This window comes from Heloderma suspectum, chromosome 3, assembly GCF_057233095.1.
Source record: "Heloderma suspectum isolate Gila_16-S chromosome 3, 16-S_ref, whole genome shotgun sequence".
Taxonomy (NCBI): Eukaryota; Metazoa; Chordata; class Lepidosauria; order Squamata; family Helodermatidae; genus Heloderma; species Heloderma suspectum.
In genome coordinates this window covers 39350252-39373592 of record NC_139460.1, presented here as the reverse complement: position 1 = coordinate 39373592, position 23341 = coordinate 39350252, and the positions used below count along the sequence as shown (strand labels likewise).

Here is a 23341-nt window from a genome sequence, read left to right as displayed (position 1 = left end):
GTATTTAGTACTGTTGCACAAAGCTTATAGTAGTATATATAAGAGTGGGAGCTTAGAGATGAATGATCATGAAGGTAATGACTTCTGGCTTGACCATTTATCTTGGTTTGCTAGCATCTCTCTATACTCATTGAAAACCCAAAGCAACTGCTCCACAAACTGCAAAATGAAAGTTTGGCTGCTTGGCCCTTTTTCCAGATCACTGTTCCTAACACGCTTTGGGGAGGTAATTTTTAGTGCATTGAGACAGAGATTGCTGGTGATACCATCTCCAAACATCTAGCTTCCATTGTTGTAGTTTCACCTTTTTCAGCAAACCTCTCCCATGAGAAGTCTGACACATTCTGTTCTCCGTTACTGCTGTTTGTCAAGAGGAAACTTTAAGGCAGAAATAGATGGCATGGCATTTATTGATAATATCTCCGAACTCGGAGGTGACCGCCTGTCCAATGCAGGGCAGGAGAAATGTGGAGCGGATTGTTCCCGCCGTACTTCTCCTGCCCTGCATTTGCGGCTAGACAGCTGATGTCAGCTGTCTAGCCGCAGGAAGGCAGAGCAGAGGAGGAAGCTGGTGGACTACACATAGGATGTGTCATACTGGCATTTCCACCTTCTCCGCCCTAGAACGTACCCCCGGAACGCCCTATTTTGGCCGCTCCGTGCTCCTCTTCCGAGGAGAGGAAGGTCAGTTCTCAGGAACCGACCTCAGACCGTGGGCTCTGAGGTTGGTTCCCAGAAAACCACATATCCTAAGGCCATCTAGCCGCTGACTAGCGGCCATAGGATTCTCCCTTAATTATTTTTAATGTTTTAAATGGTAAGAGGGCTCTTTTTGGGCCAAAAGGCAACTCAGAAATAATGTTGTAATAAAATAAATATGTGTGTCTTATGCAATGTGAATACACATTGTGACAAATATTAATATGTAAGTCATACTTTAGCACCCCAAATTTTTTTATCTTTCATCTCAGCCAGAGCTGAGGTGATCAATGATCCATGTCAGGAGGCATGCGGTATGAATCCTCAGAGTTGTGTCCAATGTAATGATAGCAGGAGAACTACAAGAGGTGATGTTCTGTTACTTCTCAAGCTAAAAGTTGACCCTTTTAGTGCACTGTAGTGGCAAACCACCAGTTTTTTCCATGGTGCCCCATGGAATGCGTGGCACCCTGCGGAGTGTGGCCTGCAAAGGGCAGGAAGAGAAATGGCCCCCATAGTTGCCCACCCCTGTGCTAGTGGTTGCAAAAGTACTAGTGGAACAATTAGTGTAAGCAACATCTAGCATAATGATGTGGAATCAAAGTAGTGGATCTTACACTTGTGCAAGGATGAACACAGAGTTTCTGCAAGTGGTAGAAGTTTTGTGGTAGCAGAGTGACATCATTATGATTATCCTCTACAGTTGGAGTAGTCCAAGAAGTCAGCTTTCTGCATCCTTCTGCTCCAGATCTGGAAACAAAAAATGCACATATAGGGACCATCAACAGAGTGACATGCAAACCAATAAAACCAGAATACTCAGTTTAAGATGACTTAGGGCACAATCCTATGGCAGCTAGACAGCTTTTCGGTTTCCAGGAACCAACCTCAGAGCCCGCGCTCTGAGTTTGTTTTCCAGAAAACTGCCTCCCTGCGTAGGTGGCATGGATCGTCCCCTCAGATGGGCAGCATGGAGCAGGGCAAAAGGGGGCATTCCCAGGAGCAGGGAGTGCAGAAGTGCTGGTAGGATGCTTCCCATGTGTCATCGGACCTCCCCCACCCCACTCCAAAGTCCCGTGGCTAGATAGCTGTAAATGCAGGGTGGCCAGAGCATGGAGGAGAGGATCCCCTCCGTGCTCTGCCCATCCTGCATTGGATAGGTAGTCACCTCCAAGTTCAGAAGCAGCTGCCTATCCTGATAGGATTGCTTTCTTAACCCCACTAAAGCCAGTGGGCCCCATTCAGTTAAGCATGCTTAAGTCCAATGACATCAACTAACTTGGGGGCACCTACTTACATCTGGCTCTTCCTTTAGAAAACGTAAGAATGACTTCCATGGTGCTCTGTGCTGAAATATGGTCACTTTTTACTGAGGAGTTACTTTTTGACAAAACATAGCAACAGAAGCAGGAACAAATGCCCAGCAAGGATAAGAAGAAGCTCATGTACCTGTTCACACAGAGGTTTTTTTTAAGGAAATTGTTCATGGTTCCTGAAATTAATATGGCAGAACATGCTGCATATCTTTTTCCATTAGTGGGCAAAACTCTTATGATAAAATTATATGAGCGGGAGAGACTTCAGTTTCCTAGAGGTTGTTTGATTACTTAGAAAATTCCTCTTTTCAAGTTAGCTCAGAAAATGGTAACGTTTGTCCGCATAATATATACCATATGGGAAATAACTAAAATTCTAGTAATTGTCACTGTGTCTAGTAATATTCACTGTTATGAATATTATCCTGCTAAAAACAGTCCATATTCTTAAAGCCCTCTGTCTTTGCCAACTACTAAGCTCTTACCTAACCATCTATTTAGGGCTTTTCCCATGTTAACATCAGAAGATGCAAGCACACATGCTCATGGTGGATGCGGAGCAAAATTCCAGATAGGGCACTGGAAGAGAGCTTCGGCTATTGGGCGGTATAGAAATAGATAAATAAATAAAGTCACATTTCTCTCTACAATATGTGCATTTATATTAATCACTTCATATTCATCACTCAGTGGTTGCAATATCAAGTGAAATGGCAACTGTTGATCAAACACCACAGAAATAACTGATCCCAAAGGGGTATAAAATGCGTAAATTTTTCTCTCCAACTTCTGCCACTTCATATATATTCTTTTACATTAATGGGGTTGATTGTTCTGTGATGGGCACAGCTCCACCTCCAACTGTGTTTTTTGTTAATTTGAAAATTTCACTTAAAGTGCACTGGGATCATTTGGGCCCTAATTAAAATGCATGGGGTAGCTGGTAAATGAAAAACCTCATTTCTTCTTGATCCATGCTCAATTCTGGCTTTTCCTTGCAACTTTTTTGTCCCTCAGGCAACTGAAACATGAATTTCCCAGTGCAGCCATTTTTAGCACTGATGACTACTTCTTTACAGAGGATGGTATCTATGTTTTTAATCCTGATTCTCTGGAAGACGCACACCAGTGGAACCAGAGAAGAGGCAAGTACAATATGTCATAGCATTGGATACTAGGTTTCGCCTTCTATCTACTCTTCACCTATAATCTCAGGCCTTCATTATAAATTAATGTCTGTTGCTTCTGCACTACTCACTTTATCAAAGTGGCTTTCAAAGTTGGTTAAAACACAGCAGTTAATAGTAACTCTAATCCTACAGAGAAAACTCTGATATGCTTATTATCTATGGGCTAAAGTATGGTCCTTTGGTATGTGCATGAAAGATAGAACCTAGCATTATAAATATGCCTAATGTAACAATGACTTGCACAATTTGTATTCTCTAATCAGTTTACATTGCTGCTTCTATTAGAAACCTAGAAGACAGATGTATGCCTTTAAGATAAATATTTCATACTAATAATAAGCATGCTCACTGCCATTGAACAAACCACAACTCCTTTCCACATTATATTTCTAACTCCGTATCATCCCCATGTGTTTTCTTCCCAATGCCTTTTAACACTTTTGGCATGGCCATGGGAAACCTGATTTGCTCTGCTAACCCGACTGAAAGCTTCAAAGTTCTTCTTAGAAAGGCAGGAATAGGAGAAGAATCCCTCAGAATCCCCCTTCTCTAACATGCAAATTAATTTGGGATTAATGTTGTCTATTCCCTGGAAAATCTATAACAGAAATGGCCAGCTGGTAACCTAGGCTCCATATCTGTCCAGAGAATAATTTTATTTAGACCCTAGCAGGCTTACCAAATTGTAATCATGTGGCCCAGTTCAGAAGTGCATATTTCAGCTTAATGTGCACTTTGGCCTTGTGTACTGTGTCTGAGTGCCCCCTCCCCCCTCCCCTGTGCACTTCATCCTTGTGCGGATCCTTATCGTTTCCTTCTTGGCATGCCACAATCCAGGATGTTTTCAGTCCAGAATAGTTTCTGACCACTACTGAACCAGTTACCAGGACTAGAATAACCAACTTGAAACTGTGGTTTATGATCTTGGTTTGTTCTGAAACTGGTAACCATAGTTTACTGGTTCAGATGTAATTGATAATTATGGCTAACTGAAGACTTCCTGAATTAATTGTGGCAAGCTGAGAAGGAAGGATGGTAGGAATGGCGTGAAGATAGAGTGTGTGAGCAGAGTAAGCCAAAATATGTACATCCAAACTAGGCCATTGTGTGGGTTTGCCCATAGATTTCTATGTAAAGAAAAGAACCTTGCATGAAGACAATTGTTTTCAAATGTTCTGTGTGAGAAAGTCCACATTTTTGTTGAAGCCATGTTTTGAAATGTATATATGATGCCCCACCTATGATGCAGCACATTTATTTTAACCAATTCTAAACCACTCTTTCATCAACAAGACCGTGTACATAAAATTATAACAACAAATACAATATAATAACAATAAAATTACAACCACAAGAGGCATAAAAACAATTCAGCCAGCAAAAAATAGAAAGCTGTTGATATAAAAACAATCTGGACTGAGCTTTAAATGTTGCATTGTGAAGTTTAAAATGCCGGGGCAACTGGAAATGATTAATTTGGCACCAAACAGAAAACAAAGCGCCAGTCATATCTCCCTCAGGCATTCTAAGTCGAAGCAACACCAAAGAGAAGGCTTCCATAGCTTAGAACAGCCTTCCCAACCTGGTGCCCTCCAGATGTCATGGACTGCAACTCCCATCATTCCTTGTTAGCATGGCCACCTACATCTGATCAGATTTGCAGATGACGCAAAATTGGGCGGGATAGCTAATACCCTGGAAGACAGAAACAGAATTCAAAGTGATCTTAATAGCCTGGATTGCTGGGCAGAAAACAACAGAATGACATTGAATAGGGATAAATGCCAAGTTCTGCACCTAGGAAAAAGAAACCAAATGCACAGTTACAAGATGGGCGATACTTGGCTCAACAATACTACAAGCGAGAAGGATCTTGGAATTGTTGTAGATCACAAGTTGAATATGAGCCAGCAATGTGATGTGGCTGCAAAAAAGGCAAATGCCATTTCGTGCTGCATTAATAGAAGTATAGCTTCCAAATCATGTGAAGTACTAGTTCCCCGCTACTCAGCACTGGTTAGGCCTCATCTTGAATACTGTGTCCAGTTCCCGGCGCCACGCTTTAAGAAGGATGCAGACAAACTGGAGAGGATTCAGAGGAGGGCAACAAAGATGATCAGAACACTGGAAACAAAGCCCTATGAGGAGAGACTGAAGGAACTGGGCATGTTTAGCCTTGAGAAGAGAATACTGAGGGGAGATATGATAGCGCTCTTCAAGTACTTGAAAGGTTGTCTCAGAGAGGAAGGCCAGCATCTCTTCTTGATCATCCCAGAGTGCAGGAAACGGAATGATGGGCTCAAGTGACAGGAAGCCAGATTCCAGCTGAACATCAGGAAAAACTTCCTGTTAGAGCAATACGACAGTGGAACCAATTCCCTAGGGAGGTAGTGGGCTGTCCCACACTGGACACATTCAAGATGAAGCTGGACAGCCATCTTTCAGGGATGCTTTGACTTAGATTCCTGCATTGAGCAGGAGGTTGGACTCGATGGTCTTATAGGCCCCTTCCAACCCTACTATTCTATCTTTCCCAGATTTTTTGGTTATACAACAGCCTGAAATCTTTTATCCAGGATCAATTTTTTTTTCCCTTTCCATTCCCTGTTTGAAATTACTATTACTCCATGTCTGGCATTAACATGAATGGAAAATAAAAAACTGAAAATAAAATGAAGCAAAAACATGGTAAGAATAAACTCTGTCTCTTTAAAGGCACTCGCTCACTACATTCACAACATACTTGTTTGAGACATATTGGATCCCAAGATAATTGATTTAGGAGAGCTGTATAAGGTTCAGCTGACTGTCTGGTCTTTTAAAACATTTACATTATTATATTACAGCACGTAAAGCAATGAAGAATGGGAAATCCCCAGTTATTATTGATAATACCAACATCCACGCTTGGGAAATGAAGCCATATGTGACAATGGTAGGGAAAACTATGACCTGTTGTCATTCTTAACGTTCAGCCATGGGTTCAAGAGGTGAACGTTTAATGCTATCCTTAGCTATTGAGTTAGGCAGAAAAGTTAGAAGATTCCTTAACATCCATAATTTTTCTTTTGCAGAAATTTAATTTTGTCCAAGCCCTAGAACATTTTGTGTTCTACCCTATTCAAAGCTCCCTTTTTGTTGGGTTATATTTAGGTATTCTCATTATTATGCCAACTAAAAGATCACAAAAAATGTGCAAGCTTTTGAGATCCAAATCAGGCAAATTTTACCTGATGAAGAGATCTGGAGATCTCAAAACCTTGCATATTTTTGGTGATCTTTTGGTTGGTCTAAAAAAGTTACTACAATAATATGGCTTTTGAAATTTTGCTCCTGGCCAGCATGACTACTTTTGCTTTTTGTATTTAGCTATTCTGTTTTCTTTGAAAGGCTAGGACACTGAATAATTCTGATTCTCAGGAACCACTTATAGTTCTAAGGCAGAGGCACAGAACTATATTTTGTGTGCATATGGAGGATGAATTTCCCCCTCCAGGCCAGATGGGCATGGCCACCGACATCATTCCCCACCCCCACTCAGCCATTTTGCCTTTCTCTGTGCTGGGAGAGGCACAGAGAAAGACTTAGTCAGTGCTGGGAGAAGCAGGCTGGGTGCTGGGCAAGTTCCTGGCTCCGTGTGGTGCACATTGACCCAAGGTGAGGCCACTTGGCTGGTGCTGGGAAGAGTGACTGCTCACCCCAGCGCCAGCCAAGTCTCCCACCACTTGCTGGCATCCCTGCTGTTCTCTCCAACCTGAGATGGGAAATAATAGCAGGGATTCCTCTGGGGCAGGGGGCGCTTTGAAGTCAAATACCGAGGCTGTGTGGGCTGGAGTAGACCCATAGGCCAGAAGTTCATATCCCTGTCCTAAGGGAATGTATCTGCAGTCTTTGAATGCATTGCATAGTACATTCCTGGCAATGTGCTAACATTCCACATAGCCACAGTGTCTACCCCACAACCGGCACAGGCCATGCATGATTGGTTTTCTGTTTTCACATATGAAAATGCCTTATACTGAGACCTTTGGTTCATATGACACAGTAGGACTAGCAGCACTCTCCAAAATACAGAGCTTTCTTGGCCCTGCTACCCAAGACCCTTTTGACTGGAGGTGCCAGGGACCTTATGCAGGCCAAGGGTATGCAGTTGGGTTGGGGGGTTGGTGCCACCTTCTTTAAAGGACTCTTTGCCTAAATACACATAATTCTTATTTTCTGAAATGAGCATGTTCTCATTAACTCTTTTGTTGCAGGGAATACTGGTGTCTTCCCTCCAGGTTGCACTATCATTACTGGGAATTTAGCACTCAAACTGCAATTGGTGGAAATTTGTTTGAATATAGTACTCATTGCAGGTGGTTGGAGGTGGTTTTGCAACAGTCATGGGCTCCTGGTTAGATAGTGCTTGTCACTCATAACGAGATGTGATGCCTGCCCCCATAAGTGATTGAAAACTCACTGATGAATCTGGCTCTGGAATTAATAGATCAGTCTGCTAATTTCCCTTTCTCCCCTTTTGCTTTGGCAGCTTCTACATTATTAACAGGGCAACTATTTCAATATACCTAGCACATAACCTGCTGTCTTGAGCACAGTTTACAGAAAGCTGCACATCTAACAGTCTTTGCTGCTTTTCTTGAGAAGGAACATTTTTAGCCACTTTGTCAGAAGTGAACAACTTCATTCAGACTCAGTGACAGCACTGGAAATCTTTGTCATCATTTCTTCCAATTTACCTCCACAATTTTGATTATTCAAAATCTTTTAAAATTAAAGATGGAGTACTAATGCAAGCCACTGGCTGCACAAAATCATTTTGAGATTTACTGAATGCCACATCAGTTATATAGTACTGATAGTGTGGCCATATTATTTTGTGCTACGGTCTTACTAGGGTTTGATCCTCATGTTAATATTGTCCATTCCTTGGAAAATATAGAAGTGGCCAACTGGCAACATAGGATTGGAACTGAAAGACATACTTTATTCTCTGAATTCATACCAAATTAATATACTGTAAAAATTATTTTAGGCTTCCAGAAATTGTGGGTAATGTAACATCTCTCTTTTCCAGCTGTTGGATTTCATGGTAGTGAATGGATATGGCTTGATTATGTAGGCCAGAGGTCTACATGTTTGCAGCTAAGTGAGTTGAGCTATTTTCCTGTGGTGGTGGTAGTGGTGGTGAAAAGTAATATGGGAAATATAACACAATATGGTGAACACAAAGATAGTTTTCTGTTGTAACTCCATGACAACTTGTTTCACATCAGGCACTTGAAAACAGCTACGAAGTGATATTTCGAGAGCCAAATACACATTGGAAATTCAATGTTCAGGAACTAACCAGGTACATTTTTTTTCTATAATTAGTCAAGGGTGATGGGGGGTGTTTGAATCAGGGTGGGTGGAACTGGGGCTGTATTTTTACAGAATTACAGCCATTGGGTTAGAAGATCCAAATTTAGGCCTATGCAACTTTGGCTGGTGGCAGCAGACTTCCCTGTTCCCTTCTCACTCACTCCTTGCTAGGGCAGCCACTCACGGAGGTTGCCTCTGCCCAATTTTGGGAGATTCCCCCTTTCCCCCACACCACAACCCACCTCATTCAGCAGGACCCTCAGACTCCTTATGTAGCATTTTGGTAGGGGTGGACAGGTTGCCTTGCGGATGACTGCTTTCGCTAGCCCAGTTGCACACACCTAAATCTGGATCCAACCCAATCTGCAACTGGGTTTCCCTGGTCTCAGTGCCATTAAAATTAATAGGATTATACTCATGGAGTATAGAATTGCAACCTTGAAACGATGTAATGAAGGCAGATGACTGTATTCCTTCATATAAAAGGTAAAGCAAAACAGTTAATTGGAGGATGGGACATGATCAAAAGTATTCTGCCACGCAGACTTATTTAAACATACAGTTTTTCAATATTTTAAAATGTGTCAATTTTTATCAAATTTTAAGTTTCCAGTATTTCAAGTTATTTAAACACACAGGGTTGGAGCCAAATGTAGTTATACTTAGAGCAGACCCACTGAAATAAATGGGATTCAAGTTAGTTATGATTAAATTAAGTCCCATTGATTTCAGTGGGCCTACTCGAAGTATGACTAAATCTGGATCCAACCTACACAAATTAAACAAAGAGCAATAGTTAATATAACATTAGAAATAAGATTGACCCAAGGAATGACTGAAGGTGGTTGTCACTGAGTGTTAGCATGTTTTCAAATGCAAAGTGTGGTATTCATATTTCCCCAACCTCCTAAAGCTAAGAAAGAGGATTTTTCTGTAAGCCCATGCTGTGGAACCAAAGCATTATAAACTAAAGGTACGCCTTTGGTTTCCCTAGTTATGTGCCAAATGCTCACACAACACACAATCACCACTACAAGAATACAAGTGGGATCTGCAAGAAAATGTTGCAGTATATCCTGACCCCAACAGTTTTCCTGTTCCGAGAAGTCCAGCAACACACTGAGTGGCATTCCATGGCCACTAAGCATGCTGTCTTTATCGGCTTGTTGCGGTAGGAGTAGGGTTGCCCTTTAGTTTTTATTTTCCCAAGTATTTTGTACTTCTGCAAACCTTAAGGTTCCCCTGATCATGCTGATACCTCCCTGCTGGTTTGGCTACACAGCCGTTGGCACTCAGCACCTGAGTTCATTATTAGGGGGAGTGAGTCCCCCTTAGCCCGTTAGGTCCAGCTCACACAACACCAATTCCCATTTGCAGGAACACATTTCTGAACAGGGTTGTCATGACGATGGATGAAGCAATTCACATTATTGCAGGTATGGGAACTCTTGCTTTCCATATCTGGGATTGTCCAGTTCTGTGATCATTGGTCCACGTAAGCACGTACCTAAGGAAAGTTGGAACTACTTGCCCAGAGAAAAATGTATTGCATGAATCGATCAGAGGGCTGGGTGTATTTATACATTTACACATTTTTTACATTTATATAGACGGAATAGCCATGGTGTTCCACGAGATAAAATTCAGCGTATGAAAGAACAGTATGAGCATGATGTTACCTTCCATTCTGTGCTTCATTCTGAAGAACCACCCAGATATTCCAGTAGGTCCAATGGGGTCTGCGACACTGGAGGTTATTCCCATCAGAATTCAACATTCCCTAACAGAAGAACTAATAGTAACTCTACCAATGAAAGGTCTTTTAATAGGAGAAGTGATTTCCACAGGGTCTTTTAGGAATATTTTTATCAAGTTGTATAAGATTTTTAATATATATTTGTAGCAATTTTGTACTTTAAATATTTGTATTTTTCTACTGAACTAGATTTAGGTATAAAATGTCCATATATTATTTTTTGAAACAGAAAAAGAAACATAATATCCATCTAAACCAACCTATACTTGCAGACCTATGAGCAATTATCTGTACTTACACTATTAATTCCATAATCATACCACTGTTTTTTCCCATTTTTAGTTTATTTCTGCAGCTTTGTTTTTGCCAGTCCTTATACTCCCAATTGTTTTTGACAAGATGGATCCTTTTAGGAATGTACATGAAAAAGCACCATAGTAATTATTAGCAGTTCAACGACTCTGGTACATTAGAACGTATTTCCATAAGTCAAGGTGCTCATATGCAAGGGAATAGTATCCATATGTTACCAGTGGTGCTGTAGAGAGTTTGGAATTAACTCCTGGTAAGAAGCATGCATGGAAGAGATCTGTTATCTCAGATAAATCACCATTACTGTGCCAACAAATATAGTGCAACAGTGATAGCTAGAAGTCTAATAGTGCAAGCCTGTGCACATCTACGTGGAAGTAAGTCTCACTGAGTACAATGGAACTTTCTCACACATAAGTGCATAAAGGATTGAAACCTTGATCTTCTGGTTTCCATTAATATTATTTTCTTACCAGTGGTGGTATCAGGTTCTGTTTACAAGGCCTTAGGATTGTATGCCATATTAGAGATTTCCTTCCCTAAATATTGGCACACCTATTCATTTTACAATGTAAAAATAGGGGAATGGAGCCAGGCTAATAGTGTAATCCTGTGTATAGTCCCCACCCCTGTAGCTCTTCTAGGCTAGAAATTTCTATTTAAATCAATAAAGAAAATTAAAAGTAGGGCAGAGTTATGAGTAATACAATATCCGTCCATCTATCCTACAATGCTATAAGTTCAGATATCTAAAATTGCTGGTTTTCTTTTAATTTAACAAAATGAACCAATCTACCTGCATTCCTGTAGACAAGAGTAGAATATTTAATTCATTGCAAAAGTAGGGCTTGTACATTTTTGATGTTTTTAGCCTTATGTATTTTAAGAATTTAATACAAGCTGAAATCTTCTGTTTTTCTTGAACCATTTGTAATTAATGTGCAAAAGCAAAAGGGAATCAAATTATATTGACTGAATCTTTTGAACTTTATACTAGACTTTTGGAATCATACAGGCATGAAATAAAATCTAGGCAAAACCAAGATCAGTGGGCTTCAGAGAGCCGTAACTGCATAGCTTGAGGCTGTAAGCATATAATTCAAAGACCTTCATTAAGCACATCCAGGAGCTGCAATGTATTGGCAATAGGGATGTTAGAGAATTCTGCCATGGATCCCAAGGGGGCCGAATTCCAGTGAATTCGGCCCCCCGGAATCCGTGGCGGAACAGAGCAACCCGCCCCACCACCCCGCGAAAGCCCTGCGAAACGGAGTCTACCTGGCTGCAGCTCCGGCTGCAGCTCTGGTGGTGATGGCTCTGGCCGCTGCTGGGCTGCTGCGGACGCAAATGGCGTCCTGAGTAGGGGATGCCATTTGTGTCCCTATGGTAGCCCATGATAGGCTACGTAAATATTTACGTAGCCTATGACGGCTAAAGCAGGGACGCAAATGGCGTCCCCTATGCCATTTGTGTTCCCGCTTTAGCCATCATAGGCTACATAAATATTTACGTAGCCTATGACGGATAAAACGGGAACGCAAATGGCGTCCTGAGTAGAGGACGCCACTTGTGTCCCTATGGTAGCCCATGATAGGCTACGTAAATATTTACGTAGCCTATGACGGCTAAAGCAGGGACGCAAATGGCGTCCCCTATGCCATTTGTGTTCCCGCTTTAGCCGTCATAGGCTACATTAATATTTACGTAGCCTATCATGGGTTACCATAGGGACACAAATGGCGTCCCCTACTCAGGACGCCATTTGCATTCCAGCGGCTGGAAGCAGAGCTGGCCAGGCAGGATTCTGGGGGGGAGGAACGGATCGCCTCCCCCCCGTCGAGGATTTCGGGGGGAGGGATGGAGCGCCGCTCCCCCACCGCAGATATCCCTGGACAAAACCAGGTAAGTGTTTTGTACATCCCTAATTGGCAAGACATACAATTTGCATTATCATCAACGCTCTTATCTTATACACTGTACACATTCCTCAGCTTATAAAGTGGTGTCATATGGTGGGAGGGCTGTTTGAAAAAGTAAGAAGTCATGCTGGGTGTATTTTTCTGAATTGTGGGTATTACAGCCCAACCTCCAGTTGCACAAGGCTCAATAGCATTGCAGTCAGCAGGGTTGGAGCCTAAAAGAAGGCAATGAAGAGAAGTGACTATATGCTTATTAAAGGCAGTGTTTTAGTTGATACTATCGTGCGGTGTTTTGAGAAGCAGCAAAAATGTATGGGTTGGATCTAAATTTAGATGCATGCATCTGGGTTGGCAGAAGCAGACTTCCCCACCTCTTCACATCTATGGCAGCTCTTACAACAACCCCCCCCCCCCCGTCATGCTACATGGAGACCCCAGGGAACCCTGCTGATTAAAGTAAACTGTAGTGGAAGGGTGAGATGCTGAAAAATAGGGTGGAGGCATCTTCTATTGCCCACACCTAAATCTCAATCCAACTCACTGTAGTTAACTTTTAAAATTTTGTCTGCAATCCAGTGTGATGATGCATACCTCTGCTCCTTCGGTTTGATATGACTATGAGTGAGTATATGTTTGTGCTGGATTGTGGTCATTGTGCTCATAAAGGTAAAGGTGTCCCCAGCCAGTCGTGTCCGACTCTAGGGGGTGGTGCTCATCTCTATTTCTAAGCCGAAGAGCTCGCGCTGTCCAAAGACGCTTCCGTGGTCATGTGGCCGGCGTGACTGAACACTGAGGTGCATGGAACGCTGTTACCTTTCCCGCCGAAGTGGTACCTATTTATGTACTTGCAATTTCTTGGTTTCGAACTGCTAGGTTGGCAGGGGCTGGGACTGAAGACGGGCGCTCGCTCCGTCACGTGGCACTCAGGTCTCAAACTGCTGTCCTGCCAACCTTCCGGTCTGCAGTTCAGCGTCTTAACCACTAAGCCACCACGGTCCCTGCATTGTGCTCATACCTGGCCGTTGTTCAATATAATGTTTGACAATGAATTTATGTATGTTTAGAGTGGGTTTTCAGGGATACCTTTCCTTCTTTTTTCCACTAGATTTCTTGACAAGAGGCTATTGCAGGAAACATAAAACATGAGGCTGTTCCAGTACTCAGCTTCTCTGCATATTAAGTGTTTATTTTCCCATGAAAATTTGGGATGAAAAACAAGATCCTTAAAACGATTAGTACTTATGGAACATACTACAGATCAGGTGCCATGTTGTCTCCATTTGCAAATATTAATTGATAAGGGAGTTTTTGTTTAAGCCTTGTCTTAGGGAAGAACATTTTTTGCTGCATTTTTTCTTTTTACAAACAGCAATCAAAGTTGCTGAAACAGAACCTATAGGAATGTCTGCCTGATTTTGGCCAAGTGCCCCCTCCTCCACTTGCTTCCCATCCTACACTGTTCAGGAGGTACCCTGACCCTCTGTAGAGGCTTTGGGAGGCATATGTAGTGGGGTGGTAAATGTAGTGGGGTGGTAAATGTAGTGGGGTGGTCCTCTTCCATGAGCTTCTTCCCACTCATGGTTCAAGCTATTAAAAAGATGTTTTCGATGGAAACCATACTTTTTAAAATAAATATTCTGATGCTTGAGATAATAAATGAAACCAATAACTTTGTTAAAATTAGTGTTATTGCTGAACTGGTACCAGACCTTTGAATATACTTGTGTAAAATATACATCTCCATAACTTCTCAGGAATTTGTAAAATTTACAGCCATTCTTTTTGGGATCTCTTAAGCTGTTTATCACAGAGGATACATCCTTTCTTTAATTTTTATTTTGAGATGAAATATGTGCAATAGATTATTAAGTCTATACAGACATTTACAATGTTCAAAGTGTAAAAGGACATTTAAATATTAACACATCCAATAAATGTATAGGGCATTAATTACTATTTTCGTTTCCTTTGCCTTTGCAACTTCCTGCACACAGCTAATGAACTATTTGTCTCCTTTGCAGGAGTTTCAGTTCCCTCAGTACTGTCCTGCGATATATTTTTTCTAACAGCAGACTGCAAAGAATGATTCCTTAGTAAAAGCTGGTTGGGTGAATCACTGCATACCTCATACTCAGTTTCATCCATAGAAGTAACCTCTCTCTCTTCTGAAAAATTACGTAAGAGGGCTTGTGTATTTATCATTGCAAGTTCCTCATCAGCAACAAAATTATTTTCAAGAGGAAAGGCAGTCTCGTTTAACCTTTTCAGGGAAGGTTTTTTAACCTTACATTCTGTTCTTTTTAGTAGTTGCTTGTGCTGGGTACCAGAGCTTCGAGGTGGTTGAAATGCCCTTTTCAAAGACGGAGAGATAAATGTACAGATTGGCTTAACTGGTGGAGGGGAAGGTACTTGACAGAGCAGGTCCATCGCTTTTCTCTTCTTACAGTTTTTAGGAGTTTCTTGTAATTCTGGTGTTTTTTCTGAGCCTAGAGAAACTGGTGACTTTGAATTTAGCTTCCCAAGCATCAAAGGGCTCTGATGCCTCCGTTCACTGCTAGGAGCTGCAATCTAATTTTAAAAAGGGGAAAAACTAATTAGGTTTACATTCCCTCCATTATTTCTATCCATGAAAAACACTGGAACTAAATATTACATTACTCTTGAGGCTTGTGTGCTTATTTCTTAACTATCCCAATAAAAATTTCTATCAGATATTTAAACTGGTTATATTGGTATAATTATCACCATAAGACATTTTGGTTGAAATCCTAAGGACACTATTGATCCTAGAAGGACTTCTGAGTAAATATGTGTAGAAGTATACTGTTAATAAACTTACTGACTGTTTATTTCTTGTACCAGCTTTCCAAGGAGAAGAAAAGGGATCCAGGCCACATTCTTTAGGCAAGTTAAACACTTGTGAGCCATCTGTTTGAAGCATGTTCATTAGTTTGCATTGCGCATCTTTGCCAAAGCAGCAATCATTCTACAGCACAAAAATAGTTTTATTTTTTTAAAATCCTGCTTTTGTTTAAGAGCATTAAATATAATATTATTTATTTTTTGTGGTATTCAATAAATTAAATTAATACATACAGTGTTGGATTCAGATTTAGATGTGTGCGAGTGGGGTGGCTGAAGCAAACATCCCTGCACCATCCTCCCCAAAGGAGCCCCTCTGGCCCTCTGAAAATGCTACACAGAGGGTTGGGGGATTCTGCTGAATAGGGTGAGCTATGGCACAGGAACTTAGGCAGGGTCACCATCCATGACCTGAGCCCTTCTTGTCCAAAGAAGGCAGATCCTAGATCCAACCCAGTATGTTATAGATTACCTATCCCAGTTCATTCAACTTTTTAAAATCTCATCCCATATTCACATTGAGAAACACATTCAGACAAAGCGCTCGCTCAGTCGCTGTCTAAAGGTGCATTTAGCAAGGACCAACATTGTGGGAATATTCCTCTCTAGCATGCTCTACTACAAAGATAAAAAATGGGCCATGAGATAGATTGGATGGGACAGGAAGGAGACCTACGGCTGTGTGTATGCAGATGGGGCATGGGTGGGTGAGGCAGATGGGGCATTGACATTTGGAGGTGTGAGTTTACTGTAAAATGCAGAGAAATGGTTGAAATGTGTTTGTTTATGATGCCAAAGTACCTCATGTGTGGGCTTCTGGTTCAGCGTGGGAGGTTGAACCATTAACATGTGAGTACACAAGTGTTGCTGAATTCTCCAATTCCATTTCACTCATTAGCTGTAATAATGGTTTGGTAACTGGATCAGCAAGTTTGAATTAGTTAAGATACATATTAATAGCCTTTTATACACTTTTTCCCCTCCTCCATGCTTGCCTGGAAAAAATGTGACCCTTTGGATTATATAGTTGCAAGCAATGCCCATGATGGCAAGCCCCCAAATCACAGTGGGCAGTATCCAATGGTACTCCTACATAAAACCCATTGAAGTGAATGGGCCTAGTCTCGGTAGGACTACCGTTGGATACTGCCCAGTAATTCCACACATTTGTCTGAACATTGTGCCTCTGCATGAGCAGCTGAATGTGTGTATGTTTGCTCTGTGACCAGAACATCGAATCGTGCAGGTCCTCCATACCTAGAATGTCCAGGTAAGAGAGCCAGTGTGGTGTAGTGGCAAGAGTGTTGGACTGGGAGCTGGGAGATCCGGGTTCTAGTCCCCACTCAGCCATGGAAGCTCACTGGGTGACTTTGGGCCAGTCACACACTCTCAGCCCAACCTACCTCACAGGGTTGTTGTGAGGAAAAAATGGAGGAGGATAATGTAAGCCGCCTTGGGTTCCTTGCAAGAGGAAAAAAGGCGGGATATAAATGCAATAATAATAATAATAACACATGACTAGAGCTTGTATCTGTGATCAGCAAGTTCATACATTTCTCCACATGAATATCTTGGGAAAGCCAGGAGAGCTTATATGGACAAAAACTCCTAATCATTTATCCCTGTGGAAACTACAGTTACTCCTGCTCTAGAAATATTTTTTATTGAAGGGTGTATATTTATTAAAGAAATACACAGTGAAGTGTAATGTGTTTTACAAATAACTGCTTTTGTTAAATTATTTGTAGACTGCAGAAGGCATCCTATTTCTGGATGGGGACAGGTTGCCAGTAGCCCATTACAATAGTTTTCCAAGCTACCTAGAGACTTCCCACAGCAAAGTCCTTTTGATAAGGGCACCTAGAGAACCATCTCTCATGAATACTTGTTAATTTTTGCTTTTTATCATTGTATGGGCTTATACTGCATGGGATTTTATTGTGCAAGCTGTCTCCGGAGGGCCCTTGGCCTCAAAGGCAGCTTTCTTGTCTATGATAACATCTACATAAGACAGTATTTTAATAAAATATTTTACATCGCCTGAGTCCATTGGATAGACAAGAACAACATCCTTAACTACTCCACTAGAAAATAATGATTTTACCTCTATAGTATTTCTCATTTCATTAAATATTCCTTGGAGATGGTTTTCCTTTGGATTTGAGGAGAATGTAGAAAGATCTCCAGCAAATAAGGTGGGAATGTCTGATCTGAATTCAGGTCGCCACTGAAGATTGGTTGCAGAGATCAACGTAGAAGGAATAATTATGTCTTCAAGAGCAAGCTGCTTAAGATCTGTACAGATCTGTACTGCTATTGTATTATGATTTTTATCTGACAAGTACACCAGCGTAGAGAAACCTATATAAAAAATGAAACGTAAATTTCAACTTCACTTTTTAAGTTAAACCTTAACATTTAAACTTTGAAACTTATTAAAAATTCAAAATAAAAACAAAACATAAAATAAAATGAGACACAATGTATTGCCATAGAAATTTATGTTTTTTTCCTCCCAACTACAATCAAAGGATTGCTTAGTGTTCACCTAGATGAAGTGGACTCTAGTCCATGAAAGCTTGTGCCATATTAAATTTGTTAGGGTGGAATTCTATGCTTTTCATCTGTTTTAAAGGGGTGGGGGAGCTGTCTGGCAGATTGGAGAGGGTGGAGGGGGAAGGAGGAGGGGTAATAATGAAAACTGGGCCTTTCTGTCAGAGGAAACCAACTTGGATCCCACCCTTTATTTAAGGTGCCACATGACTCTTTCTAAAGAAATCTTTAATGTTCAATAAATGTTTGTACTGCTAATTCATACAAGAACAAAAACAATGATCTTCAACTTAAAGTAAATAAAACTAGAAAAATGGTAAAACACTCCTGCATGGGAAGAATTGCCTAAGTACAAATGAAAATACTACCAAGATTTTTTAAATTTTCATCTTCTAATTCCACAGAAAAAAATCAATTAATATACGTATTCTGTTCATAGCATGAATTTGGCAGAGAAAATCAGGTGGGACTAGTTTAATAATAAATAAATGAAATGCATATGGCTATAATTAAAGTCAGGGACAAACATATAGAACAATTATCTCCTACTGCAGTCTTCCCCAACCTGGGGCTTTCTACATGTGCTGGACAACACCCATCTTCACAACATGATCATTTATCTATGATTATAAGTCGCTTTGAGTGTCATTTTCTTGGTAGAAAGGCTGGTTACAAATAAATTATGGGAGTTTTAGTCCAAGACATCTGGAGAGTACCAGGTTGGGAAAGATTGTCCTACTGTTCTCCCCATTGGCATCAGACCTTAACAATACAGATTTTCAAATAGTAAGAGATTTGAGTTGCATTATTACTACTATTATTACTACTACCACTATTTCAGCACCACCTTTCAGGGCAAAAAATAATTTTTTTGTTTCAATAATTAAAACATACTGCTTTTCAACTAAATTGAGCCTTTATACTAGTTAGGAACGTAACCCAAAGCCATTGTTCATACAGCTCACGTGGCTTTTGCACTATAGAATTATACCCACGTTGACCAAAAAAGTCAATTATAGATTTCTGTTTTGCTGTTTCGGTAAAAGTGCAGGAACACTAAGCAAGATTACTTATTTGGAAGATGTTAAGTACCTTGAACTTTTCAGAAATGGCTGGTAGTTACTGGACTGACCAGTGTTTCCCCATGAGATTAAGTGTAAATATACTTATTTGGTTACCAAAGGAATACATATTCAGAATTTGAGAACTGAATACATAGCAGATAAAACAGAATCATAGAATTGGAAGGGGCCTACAAGGCCATCGAGTCCAACCCCCAGCTCAATGCAGGAATCCAAGTCAGAGCATCCTTGACAGGTGGCTGTCCAGCCTCGTCTTGAATGCCTCCAGTGTGGGAGAGCCCACTACCTCCCTAGGTAATTGGTTCCACTGTCGTATTGCTCTAACAGTCAGGACGTTTTTTCCTGATGTTCAGCCGGAATCTGGCTTCCTGTCACTTGAGCCCATTATTCCATGACCTGCACTCTGGGATGATCGAGAAGAGATGCTGGCCTTCTTCTCTGTGACAACCTTTCAAGTACTTGAAGAGCGCTATCCTATCTCCCCTCAGTCTTCTCTTCTCAAGGCTACACATGCTCAGTTCTTTCAGTCTCTCTTCATAGGGCTTTGTTTCCAGTCCCCTGATCGTCTTTGTTGCCCTCTGAACCTTCTCCATTTTGTCTGCATCCTTCTTAAAGTGAGGTGCCCAGAACTGGACACAGTACTCCAGATGAGGCCTAACCAGTGCTGAATAGAGGGGAACTAGTACTTCCCCGGATTTGGAAGCTATACTTCTATTACTGCAGCCCAGAATAGCATTTGCCTTTTTTGCAGCCACATCACATTGTTGGCTCATATTCAGCTTGTGATCGACAACAATTCCAAGATCCTTCTTGCTTGTAGTGTTGTTGAGCCATGTATCCCCCATCTTATAACTGTGCATTTGGTTTCTTTTTCTTAGGTGCAGAACTTGGCATTTATCCCTATTAAATGTCATTCTGTTGTTTTCTGCCCAGCGCTCCAGTCTATCCTGATCACTTTGAATTTTGTTTCTGTCTTCCAAAGTATTAGCTATCCCGCCCAATTTTGTGTCATCTGCAAATCTGATCAGCATTCCCTGCACCTCCTCCTCCAAGTCATTCATAAAAATGTTGAAGAGCACTGGGCCCAGGACTGAGCCCTGCGGTACCCCGCTCGTTACCTCTCCCCAGTTTGAGAAGGTCTCATTGATCAGTACTCTTTGAGTCCGATTCTGTAGCCAACTGTGGATCCACCACATTGTTGTTTCATCTAGCCCACTTGGAGCTAGTTTGCTCATCAGGATATCATGGAGCACTTTGTTGAAAGCTTTGCTGAAGTCGAGGTATATGATGTCTACAGCATTCCCACGGTCCACAAGGGAGGTTACTTGATCCAAAAAATGAGATCGGATTCATCTGGCAGGATTTGTTCTTGACAAATCCATGTTGGCTTCGAGTAATCACTGCATTGTTTTCAAGGTGCTTCCAGATGGATTGCTTTATCATCTGCTCCAGAATTTTCCCAGGGATTGATGTCAGACTGACTGGTCTGTAGTTCCCAAGTTCCTCCTTTTTACCCTTTTTGAAGATAGGGACATTAGCCCTCCTCCAGTCATCTGGCACTTCACCCGTCCTCCATGATTTTTCAAAGACAATAGACAGCGGTTCTGAGAGTTCTTCTGCCAGTTCCTTTATTACTCTAGGATGCAGTTCATCTGGCCCTGGAGATTTAAACTCATTCAAAGTAATTATGTGTTCCTTGACCATATGCCTATCGATCTCAAGCTGCAATCCCGCCCCTTCGGCCTGTACTCCGCCTTTGCCAGGGGCATCATAGACCCTCTTTTGGGAGAAGACTGAGCCAAAGTAGGAACTGAGCACCTCTGCCTTTTCTTTGTCATCTGTTATCATTTTGCCATCCTTATTTAATAGCTGAACCACCATTTCTTTCCTCTGCCTTTTACTATGCACGTAGCTGAAGAAAGCCTTTTTGTTGCTTTTAGCATCCCTCACTAACCTCAGCTGGTTCTCAGCTTTAGCCTTCCTGACGCCATCCCTGCAATTCTGTGCTACCTACCTGTACTCTTCCTTTGTTACTTGGCCTTCTTTCCACTTCCTATATGTGTCCTTTTTTGTTTTCAGGTCATCCCTAAGCTTTTTGTGAAGCCACACTGGCTTCTTCTATTGTCTTCCACCTTTTCTTCCTGCTGGAATTGTTTGTGACTGTGCCTTGAGAATTTCCTTTTTTAAAAGCTCCCACCCATCTTGGACTCCTTTTCTCATTAGAGTCGCTTGCCATGGGACCTTACTGATCATTGTTCCGAGTTTATTAAAATCAGCTTTCCTAAAATCCAGGGTACGCATTTGACTACACTCACGTTCTGCTTCCCTTAGAACCAAGAACTCAAGTACAACATGGTCGCTTTCCCCCAGAGTTCCTGTAACTGCCACTTTATCCGCTAAGTCATCTCTGTTGGTTAGGATCAAGTCAAGGACAGCCGATCCTCTAGTTCCTTCCTCTACTTTCTGTAGGAGGAAGTTATCCGCCACACAAGTCAGGAATTTCCTGGAGGGGCCATGTTTTGCAGAATTTGTCTCCCAACAAATATCAGGGAAATTGAAGTCCCCCATTACTACTACATCATGCTTCCTTAAAACATTGGCAATTTGCTTTTCAAAAGTTTCATCCTCGTCTTCTCCTTGATTGGGTGGTCGGTAGTAGACTCTGACCATCAGGTTCCTTTTATTCTTTGTGCCATTTATTTTAACCCAGATGCTCTCGATGGGGCTACCAAGCTCCTCCTCCTGTATTTCTGTGCAGTGATACGTATTTTTCACATACAGTGCAACCCCACCTCCCTTTCTGTTCCTCCTGTTCTTTTTGAACAAGTTATATTCTTCAATTGCTGTATTCCAGTCATAAGAGTCATCCCACCAAGTCTCAGTTATACCTATCAAGTCATAATTTCCCTCTTGTATTAGGAGTTCAAGTTCGTTCTGTTTGTTTCCCATATTCTGGGCATTAGTATATAGACATCGAAGACCATGTGCTTTATAGTCTGGCTTTTTTCCTACATGTGTCTGAAGACTATTATTGGGAGCTATTAGAGCTGTTCTCTCCGTTGTGGTGCATGCGCCTTTGTCCATTGTTACCCCCAACTTTGCATCTCCCTTCCCCGTAGGATTCAGTTTAAAGCCCTCCTGATGAAGTTCTTCATGCTGTGGCCAAACACATTCTTCCCATCCTTTGTGAGGTGCAGCTCGTCCCTTGCCAACAGCCCATCTTCCAGGAAGTATAGCCCGTGGTCCCAGAATCCAAATCTCTCTCGTCAGCACCACCTTTGTAGCCAGTCATTCACCCGGAGTATTTTTCGTTCCCTTTCTATCCCTCTTCTAACTACTGGAAGGATGGATGAGAAAACTATCTGGGCTCCAAAGTTCTTGAGTTTCCTTCCCAAAGCTTCAAAGCCTGACGTGATTTCTTCATAGCTCCGCTTGGCAGTATCATTTGTTCCCACATGGATGAGAAGAAAGGGATACCTGTCAGTGGGCTTTATGAGTGCAGGCAACCTTTCAGTCACATCTCTAATCCATCCTCCCGGGAGACAACATACCTAGCAAGTCCACGGGTCTTCGCGACATACTTGGGTCTCGATCCCACGCAGCAAGGAGTCTCCCACTACTACCACACTTCTCTTCTTGTTGTTGTAGGCCTGAGTTTCATCGCCTCTGTTTGACTGACCTTCAGCCTCTTGCTCACTCTCATTTAGGTTCCCCTGTGATTCTTCCTCTGCAGGCTGTCCTCCAGTCTCATCCGCAAGTACCTGGAATTAGTTCCACAGCTCCACTGGTGCAGAGTGGTGTCTAGTTCTTCTTCTCTTAACTGTCACCCTTTTCCAAGGAGTATACTCCATTTTTCTTCACCTCAGCATTTCCCACTTCTGCCTCATCTTGCTGTTGCTCCTCAAGCTTCTGGTCTTCCTTTTGCTGCTGTAGTTCTCCCATTTTGTCCAAGAACTCTTTGTGTTCTCTTATTCCCCAGAGGGTCGACAGTTGCCGCTCGAGTCCATTTACTTTTTCTTCCAGCAGCGTGATCAACTTGCACTTGTTGCAGGTGTAGGCCATGTTGTTCTCAGGCAAGAAAACAAACATTGCACACACCTTGCAGGTCACCACCACTGGAGAGTCTTGTCCTTCCATAGCCTCTTTTCCCTTTTTGTGTCTAGTGTTGTGATTGTTCTAGACTAGCCTGTGCCTGCTCCTCCACTCAGTAGAGGTTAAAAGCAGAGTCCCACTGGTGTGGAAGTGTGTGTAACAAGACAAATAAATGAAAAAAATGTTTGTTAAAAAA

At 41.7% G+C, this 23341-nt stretch overlaps 2 protein-coding genes across 18 annotated transcripts in view; one reads left to right on the top strand and one right to left on the bottom strand.

Moving 5' to 3' along the window:
• Positions 1–23341, top strand: part of N4BP2L1 (NEDD4 binding protein 2 like 1) — a 68191-nt gene that overhangs the window by 9735 nt on the left and 35115 nt on the right. For 5 of the 11 annotated variants that reach the window (XM_084842995.1, XM_084842993.1, XM_084842999.1 and 2 more), the window contains exons 2-5: positions 3033–3160; positions 6052–6140; positions 8482–8558; positions 10180–10292. In XM_084842995.1, coding sequence (XP_084699121.1) covers positions 3033–3160; positions 6052–6140; positions 8482–8558; positions 10180–10292 — 407 coding nt within the window. Of the gene's footprint in view, positions 1–3032; positions 3161–6051; positions 6141–8481; positions 8559–9946; positions 10006–10179; positions 11601–13222; positions 13380–13661; positions 14508–23341 lie in introns of those variants that run through there. The other 6 variants (XM_084842989.1, XM_084842990.1, XM_084842997.1 and 3 more) reach the window with 5 other exon arrangements.
• Positions 14378–23341, bottom strand: part of BRCA2 (BRCA2 DNA repair associated) — a 59446-nt gene continuing 50482 nt past the window's right edge. For all 7 annotated transcript variants that reach the window (XR_014789021.1, XM_084842980.1, XM_084842984.1 and 4 more), the window contains 3 exons: positions 17523–17779; positions 15396–15542; positions 14378–15124 (listed from right to left, as the gene is read on the bottom strand). Coding sequence is in view for 6 of the 7 variants with exons in the window: in XM_084842980.1 (XP_084699106.1) it covers positions 14510–15124; positions 15396–15542; positions 17523–17779 (1019 nt within the window). In the remaining variant the exon portion in view is untranslated. The remainder of the gene's footprint in view (positions 15125–15395; positions 15543–17522; positions 17780–23341) is intronic.